This window comes from Lycorma delicatula, chromosome 10 (genome assembly GCF_047948215.1).
Source record: "Lycorma delicatula isolate Av1 chromosome 10, ASM4794821v1, whole genome shotgun sequence".
In the NCBI taxonomy this organism is placed as follows: Eukaryota; Metazoa; Arthropoda; class Insecta; order Hemiptera; family Fulgoridae; genus Lycorma; species Lycorma delicatula.
The window spans coordinates 29,555,327-29,564,897 of record NC_134464.1 but is presented as its reverse complement, the minus strand read 5'-3'; the positions used below and the strand labels follow the sequence as shown (position 1 = coordinate 29,564,897).

The 9,571-nt window shown below is 25.7% G+C and overlaps 1 protein-coding gene across 2 annotated transcripts in view; it reads right to left on the bottom strand.

Annotated features, from left to right (window-relative positions):
- Positions 1-865: 865 nt before the first annotated feature.
- Rsph3 (Radial spoke head protein 3) overlaps positions 866-9,571 on the bottom strand; it is a 121,156-nt gene continuing 112,450 nt past the window's right edge. Inside the window, exons 7-10 of one of the 2 annotated variants that reach the window (XM_075377277.1) lie at positions 8,947-9,033; positions 4,923-5,042; positions 3,330-3,447; positions 866-1,140 (exon numbers count right to left, since the gene is read on the bottom strand). In XM_075377277.1, coding sequence (XP_075233392.1) covers positions 3,395-3,447; positions 4,923-5,042; positions 8,947-9,033 — 260 coding nt within the window. In that variant the 3' untranslated portion in view covers positions 866-1,140; positions 3,330-3,394. The remainder of the gene's footprint in view (positions 1,141-3,329; positions 3,448-4,922; positions 5,043-8,946; positions 9,034-9,571) is intronic. The other variant, XM_075377278.1, reaches the window with a different exon arrangement.

The following is a 9,571-nucleotide window of genomic DNA, read 5'->3' as shown; positions in this document are numbered from 1 at the left end:
CTTAAATATAAATAGAATTGTTGCATTGTGCTTCTCAGGAAGTAGCATTACTAATTATGTGGTTAGAATTTCTGTTAATGGTTGTGATGGTATCACACTTATCCATAATGTGAATATTTCTGGTATTTTATTAGATGCAAATAAAACTGATTCTGTTTGCAACAAAATCAAATCATATTTTTTTGCTTTTAAAAAAAAAAATAAAAATCCTGATGTTTATCATCTACAACTGTGCTCAAATAATTTTTATTGTTGCCTTCTGAATAGTTATTTTGTATTTATGTATTTAGTATCATATTACATTTATATTAGTATTATTTCATCTATTCTTTATTTCTAATTATTAATATTGATTTTTAACTGTTGTTTTTTGTTTTATAATTAACTATGTATTTTGTAATGCTGTTCAGATTGTTTGACCTTGATTTTCCTTGATCTATCCAAGCAAATGCTGAGAAAGTACTTTTTTTATCTTTGTCATAGAGTATCCATCCATTCCTGACATGCTATACTGTTTTATTATATACTAATCAGAATAAAGTATTTGTTTAAAAATCCATTTTTTTTATGTTTGAAAACAAGAATAATTGGTGATAGATAACATACTTAAGGCTGAAACATGAAAAGAGATTGAATTAAGTTGTTCATGATTAAATTAACTGATGAAGTTCACGGAGTAAATAAAATTTATACAAGTTCATTACATCTTATTTTACGACAAAGTATATATAAAAAAAAATGTAATCCATTTTGTAAATTTGTGATTTCTCACAAACTAGCATAGTGGATCGATTGGCTTTAAACAATTAATGTATAAAACGATCAAGAGTTATATAACAATTTAATTACATAAGAAATACTGCACTCAGTGTAATAATATATATTTTGATATTATAAGCAAAATATTAAAGTTTTTTTATAGACTCTAAAAGTAATAATAATGATAATCCATATTTATTAATAAATGCAATAAAACATTGTTATTAAAATATTTTAAAAATTTATTTTGATTCTCTCATTTATGATTAAAATTCATTTCTATAAATTATATAATATATTTCTCTGTCTGATTTGAAGTGATCACTCCATTTTACTGAAGAAATTTAAAATAGAAATCAGTTGTTCAATCTTCAAGCTTATCTGAAACAAATCATTAGAATAACTTCTTTAAATATGTCATTACTACAAAACATTATTCATTAAAATAAAAATTTAAACCAATTATAGTTGGCAATATAGTTTTTCTTTTAAGTGGCCTCATACTATTTTAAATGCACAGCTAATTTTTAGAATCATTTAATTTGGTGAGTTTTCGAAGTGAAATCATGTACATAACATAATTCTTAAATACAAATTTTACAAATCATATAAAAATTTTATTTAAACTGTAAAGTTTTTTAATACTGAACAATTGTAGAACTAAGTCTACTTACATTCTACATTATCATAAAATTTCTAAATTTATCACTCTTAAATTTGTTACCCTTTTGAATTTGTGTGTGTATTTGTTACACACATACATAAATCTGAGAAAAAAATATAGTGTTTACAATTTAATTTTCATGTATTGAAGTTGTTAGACCAACACAACCGTAATAAAATGATGTCATCATTATGCAAGTTTATGGAAAGAAACTATTTATGCCAGAATATACCTGGTACTGAAAACATTTTAGATAAATGTTTAATAGGAATGGATAACAGTAGATGCTACTGGATAAAAATATCCAAAAAAATGGAATTATCAGTTATGTTCAAAATAATTGCTAATTTACTAAATAAAGACCAGGGTAGAGTATGAATGCATCTGAGAAATGATAAAACATAAAGGGCAGTAGATTAAATGAATTTCATCAGATGGTATGAGTGACAGACAGTAACTGAACTGATGAATTTATAGTAGTATGTTGCATTTGCCAGCTTGCTACAGAAAAAATAGATTTCTTAAAAAAATAAGAATTGATAAATTAAAAAAAAAATTAAAAGCAGACCTTTGGATTTTTCTGTCTATGATAATTGACAATGAAAATCTTTTGAAAGTTTAATATACTTTTAAAATGCCAAACCAAACCAAATTTTATAATAAAATGTTTTTAATAACTTCCTCCAAAAAGTTCTTCAGCAGGCTGAAGGTGGATATAAGGATGACAAAGTTGAAAACTAAAAATTATTAATAATAAATGAATGTCAATAATAATTAATCATTAAATAAACATATATTATTTTTAATAATTTCTTGAAAAAATTTCTTATCACTCTTGTAACCATCTTCAGTCTTCTAAAGAATTTTTTAAAGTAGCAATTAAAAATATTTTTTTCATAAAATTTGATTAGAGTGGTCACATTTTAAATTAAATATTTGCCAATTCCATGGTGGAGTACTAATTTCTCAGCCTTTCAACCAGAGGTTCAAATCCCAGTCAGGCATGGCATTTTTCATACACTACAAAATTCTATTTCTATATTCCCACATACAAGCTTCTCTGTAAACTTCTGTAGTGAATTAATTCTTCAAGAAAAAAACATGAAACATTAACATATTTCTTATTGTTTCGCTATTGTTCTTTGATTTTTAGTTTCATATATTCTTTTTAACATATTAGCAACATTTTTTTTAATCTCTGTATAAAATTTGTATTAAAAAAAATTCATTAAGTAACGTCGATTTCCTTCTATATTAATAAAAAAATATCTGTTTTTTTTTATGTCCATGATTATATTTAGGATGCTATTAGAAACAAATATTATTTTTTAATTAACGCAATGTATATTCATAAATTCCATAATTAGTTGTTTTTTTTTGTAGCCCTGAACATGAAAAATTATGGAGATCATTATAAAATGAATGAATTAATACAGAATCTATAAAAATATAAGGTATATTAATATCTTTGAAAATGTATTAAAAATATATCATTTTTAAAATCTACTATTATATATTTTATTTTCAATAAAAGTTAATTTTTAACTTAATTTTGTAACTTGTAAAATAATTTAATTTTATAACAATTGTATGGTTAATTTGTAATTAACATTACAAATTCACATCTCTATTGGCCCTTTTAATTAATAAATTATAAGGTCTTTGTGGCACTGTTTTTCATCTACAAGCTTTTGGGGTTTCAATTTCACGAAGGCTTGACATTTTTCATACCATATTCCTTAGTATTAATCAGTAAAAACATTCTTTAGTGAATTAATTATAAGAATAAAAGAATTCTAAAATTATAAGAATTTAATTAAAAGTATAGCAAAATACTTTTATTAATTTATATATTTAGAATAAGGAACTAATCTAGAAAAATTTCATTAAAAAAATTTGTAAATACCTTCAATTTTAAATGTTTTTGATTGCGACAGATTAAGTTTTTTGAAAAATGCTATTTCTGTAACATTAAAATGATTTCTCTGATTTAACTGAAGTTTCCTCTTCTGCAATTTCACCAGCTGTAAATTATATTATTAGTTAATAATTTTTATGTTTACTGTTTAAAAACTTTATTTAAATATTTATATATGTAAAAACTATCAAGTTAGTTTTATAAATTACTGTGATCAAAAAAGTACAATCTCGTAATGCAATATTTAGCTATAATTTTTCATAACATTATGTTTCCAAGATCCTGACATCTTTATTTGTATACAGTAGAAAGCATTTCTTGTTGATAACAATAATTATTGACTCTATTTTTATATATTCAGAAAAATTATCGTTTCAGTCAGTGACCTATTGTCAATGATTTCCCAGCCATGTTGAAGCAATTTATATAATTCAATATTTCATTGTAGATACAATATTCTACTGTCTTATAGTACCTCCAAGGTTTTATGAATGTATTACATATAAAGCATCTGAGGTACTAGAGATAATAGTCACAGTTGTTTCTCAAAAGTAATGATGCTCAGTATACAGCTATCCTATCTGGTGAATAGAAATACATCACTTGCCAGACTGAATGTTTTAGTGGACTTGGATGTAACTGTATATTTGGCTACATGAAGAAAGTAACAAGAAACCACTTCATTCCTCACTTTTCCTAGTAATCACATACTTTTTTTTTAAGCAACTTGTTGGCCATATCAGGTTGTCAGCAACTGTTATGGTTAAAGCAGTTAACATAAAAATATAATCTTATCAATGATAAGTGAGAAAAAAAAGAATGCACGATGATAACTTGTTCATTGAAGGTGGTTGCAATTAAAAGAATGTCTACATTCTTGTATTTAGGGTGCTACTTAAATGAAAGCTGAAATCATTCTTGAGAAATAAGAAGCAGAACAAAAATGTAAAGCTATAACAGCTTTTCTTAAAATAAGAATGTATAGTGTGGCCACAATTTAAGATAGCGTATGATGATAAAAATACTTCCATATCTTTACTGTATGTTGGTAAATGTTGTTGACTCTTAGAACTTCTGACAATATCCTGTAAAATGAATATAGACTACTGAAATATGGATTTATAGAAAAATATTTAAATTAATTTGATAGGGTTTGGTATGAAGGTGTTCTGTGAAGGTAAAGTACATTTATATAGTTAAAATTTTAAAAGAAAAAAGGTTGAATATTTTTTATGTGTGATGAAATATTGGAAATAATTTGTCTTTTATATCTTATGGTTGAATAAGAGATAGATGGAAGGTGGGGCCCAACAAAAAGAATATCTTGATTGAAGAACTTGAAACAATGGTTTCAACCTTTTTCAACGGTTTCAATGAACCTTTTTTTCAGAATAGCAGTATATAAAGCCATAATAACCTAACTGATTTTCTATTAAATGTTTATCATTCAATAAAAAAAAATTCATCAATCTCATTAAAGAATATATTTATCCAGTTATTAAATTCAAAATACAAAATTTTAATAAGGAAGTATTTTATTTTAAATAGCATAAAACTTAATGGATTACATAATATACTCACATAATATATCAGGTTCTGGTAAAGGATTTTTATCAAAATCTTCTTCACTAGTTGGCTGCTTGTCTTCATTTTCACCAGCAGATAAAGCAGCTCTTGTTTCTAAAATCTCTTTCACTATTTCTAAAGAAAAAAAGACAATAAAATGTGATCAACAATATAATAATTCCACGAAAATAAACTAAAAAATTCAATTGGGTCCTGAGTGAGATGATAAACTACTGCTGGAACCAATATTTAGATATGATCAGATTTGAAGATAATATTTTGGAAGTAAATATTCAGATTTTCATAATTATTTAGCATTCATATTAAATTAAATTTTTATTGATTACCTTATTATTTTTGAACAACTAAATAAGAAGTTTTTTGTTGATAAATACAAAAAAAACTGGATTTAAAACTCAGGATCAGAAGGCGTCCTGGTTTGTCTGATAGTAATTTGAGAATTGCTCAAGTGAATTGGTTTAAACTTTTAAGAATTTTCATGGTAATGTTAGATTTTCCATATCTAAAATATCTAAATTTTTATTTTTCTTTATTTTTTGTTTTTGTGATATTGTAACAAGACTGGCATAGTAGCCTGAGTAATGAATTTCTGCCAATTAAGAAGAAAGTAATAGAAAATATAATAATGGGAGGAATCCAGAAAGGGGCTAAAAGGAACCGTTTTAGTAAAGCTAACAGATCTGTTTAACAATTTTCTTTTGTAATACTGTTTGCTGACACACCTTCTGTGAGAAGAGTTACCGGACCCAGAATAGGAATGCATGGGAAAATGAAAGGGCTCGGTAAATCGTTCTTATGCTCAACTGGCATCTGGTCTTGCAGGTCAAGAGGACAGGAGTATAAATACGCCAGGTAAGACGAGTTGAAGTTGAGTTCTGAGAGAGAGTTCTAAACGAGGAGTTATGCGAGTCTGAAGTGAGAGTATCCTGCCAGTAGGTCGGGGAGTCAGTGAAGGCATGAATTTCTAGTGTGTACAAGTTCGACGTGATTAAAGTGATGTCACAAGTAATTCTAGTACTTGAAAACAAGAAGTGGTTCGGTGAGTTACTCTTAGACAATAAGTGAAAAAGATAATGTATTAAATTTCATTCATAAATTGTTATGGTAGTTTTATTTGTGAAGAGCAAAGGTATTGCAGTGAAAGAACTTTGAACTTGTTGTAGTATTGTTGTTAATACAAGGCTAGTTGTTAAAAGTGTTAAGATTAGTGGTCATGCTAATGTCTTGTCAATAGGACTGAATTCTGGTTTGCAATATTTAACTACCTGTAAATAGATTCTGATGATTACTTTAAATTCTATTTTGTATGTAATCACTGTTTAATATTACTATTATTGATTTTTATTATTATTATTATTATTATTGTGGTTGTGATTACTATGATTATTATTTGTATATTATTGACATTTATTATTATTGTTTGCTGTAGTCATTATTGTTATGCTGATTATTATTGTGAGTTTTTTATTATTGTCATTTATTATTTTTATTGTTATTTTTATTATTGATGTAATAAACATTTTTATTAAATGTTTTAAATTGTTAATCTCTCACTATCTTCATCGAGTCGTGAACATGCAACAATATCTCCACAATAAAGAGAGGTTTTATCAAATTTTTGTAAATTTGGTGTTATAAATGAAATATTAAAGTAAGCCTATGGTGGGTACAGTTTTAAAATAATTTATTTATTTATGATCTTTAAGATGGTTCCTAAAATTAGCAATGCTGCCTAATTTATCTCAGGTTATTATATATATATCCAACACCTGACAACCTAAATACTGTCAAAAAAGGGCTAAAAGGAACCGTTTTAGTAAAGCAATGTTGCCTGATAAAGTTTTTTTGTTTTTGAAATTTTTTTTGATTCCTGGTTATTAACTAAATAATACAATAGATAAGACAAAGTATAAACTTCATTCTATTCTATTCTCTGCATATATCTTTGCTGTTTACAAAAAATCTACCCCAAAAATTTATGAATGACTTCAGTACTTATCCCTTTCACTAATTGTCTACAGTCACTCACTGAACAGTCTCGTGCGGTCTCCCACTGTCCTCTCATGGAATGCTTGTGACATCATTTCACATGTACAAACACACTACGGGCCTACAATAATATTTTTTTATTCAGCTGGGTTTAATTGGTCATGAGACCAAAAAAATGTATAACGTAATAAATTCAATGCATGCTTACTTTCTAAATAGTTGAAAATATTTTTCAAAAAGAGATTTCCCAGAGAATTAGATTTAAAAAAAAATCTCAAGAAGAAAGCATATTCCCAAGTAATTAGAAAGACATAATCATCATTATGTATTAAACTTTTTTTTTTGTAAAATAAGTAAACTTATGACTCATATGCTATGAAAGTAGAAATATGTCTTAGAAAGATTTTCTGAAGACTCTGATCAGTCTCTTCTTTTGGAGTGTGTTAATGAAAGTAAACTATAATGAAAAATGGTGCTGTTGTTCTCTGAAGTGATTAAGAAACCTTTTCAAGTACTTTAAGGCAATTCTCCAGTCTACTAGAGAAACAAACTGGTCTGAATTATCGGCTTGTAAATGATGCTTAACTAACAAAAGATATGACTATGTGTTTTATTATCCTATCCTATCCTATCTACAGACCTAAGCAGATGCACCTAAGTATTGCAAATACACAGAGGGAAAGTCTGTAGTACATTTCATTAGGCTGAGAGTAAGGTTTACCAAAGACTTAAATATTTATTACCTAAAGCATTTTGTCAAATATTTCAGCACCAGCTTATATATTGATTAATCACAGCTTAAGATAGGAGAATTACTTGATTATAGCATTTTACATTTACAACAATAAAGATCATTCATTACAATTTGCTAATACGTGTATTAAACAAAAAAGTAAGTTTCTGTTTGCCGTGAATTTTTTTATTAAGTTTTGCACATTTATTTTTTAGAGAAATATGTTAATTTGATTCAGAATATATGGCCTTCACATAAATTTATAACTTATGTAATAATAACTTATATAATAATAATTTATAACAATGAAGGTAAATATTATGATTTTTGTAGAACAACAAGTTGAAATATGTTAACACTAAAATTATTATAAAAAAGTATAAATGACGCTTTTAAATTAATGGATTAAAATTCAACAACCCTCCTTGTTATTGTAGATAAGTACTAAAGAAACTTAAGTAAGATAAAAACAAAGATCATATGTTTTCATTGAATTACACAGTTTTATGTTCTTATTGCTGAGAAATTTTGCACATCTTAATAAAATTAACTTTTTATTATGTAATTGTATAGCTCTAAATGATTTAAGAACGTCACTAGTTTTAAAGTCTGGAATGATTGTCATATCTAACAATTTACTATATATACACATAATGTTTTTCTTTTTTGTTTTAAATTAGTATCCAAAGTCTTTTTTCATATATTTATTAATTTGCAAAACATAATCTTGTAATTAGATTATTTGAAAATTCATCCTCAGTGAGAAAAAAGATGTTTCTAATAATGAAGATAATGTTTTATTAATACATACTTCAAACTATTTGTATAATATGGGGTGATAATACTATTTGTATTCATAAGCAGTCTTTATATATTAAGCTAACTTTATTTCGTTAACATAGTTCTTGCCAAGAGTTCTATTCTTACAAGCAGAGAGTATCTTTTTGAATATTTTTATTCTGATACAACATTGATTTTTGTTTTATAATATGAAACTGCTTTTTGTTTTATAAAACAAAGATGTGATAATAAACTTATATCAATATTTAAAAAAAAAAAATAAAATCAAAATAATTTAAGCATTGGTCAAATTTGAAACAAAGATTTTTTTTAATATTATGTAACTAAAATGTTTTTAAGAATTTAACCTACTAATTTAAGAATTTAACCTACTAATTTTTATCTATCAGTTTAAAAATTACATTTGTAAAGGAGTAAAGGATAAATAGGCAAAATAAGCTATTACATAATTCACTGTCACTGGTGACTCAATGAATATGAATGTGTATTTCTTACCAGATAACAAATCTCTATTTTCAACCATTCTTTGCATTTCTTGTTTAACTTCTTCCATTAACCATGTCATAAAATTGTCTTCAACATCTATAAAAAATATAAAAAAAATTTGGTAAATAGGTTATAACAGTAGTCAATAAAATTGAATAGAAATTTAATATTTGTGCACTGTTTGACAATATGAATGGTTTTAACATTTTCTTAATAATGTTTAATTATGAATTTATATGACACATTAGTATTTAGAAACTATGTTTAATTTTGCAGCTACATAGTTATACTATTAGATGTGTACATATAATATACAAGATAAAGTATGCTTATTGCATCAAACTTTTCATTGGTGGTGTTGGTGACCTTTGACCTTTTCTAATCAAAAATCACAATTTTAATAGTGAAAAATTCAGAAGGATGTATGAACATCGGTTTGTTTTTTTGCTTGATATTTCTGGATTGGATGAACTGATTCAGTGAAATTTGACGTAATGATTTCTTTATATGGGGCAATGAATGACATATAATTTTGATCATAGTTGGTTAAGGAGATTGGGAGATAACGGCAAAAATCCATTTTTTTCTTTTTTCTTATTTCTGGACTCACATTCTTTTAGTAATTAAATAATTC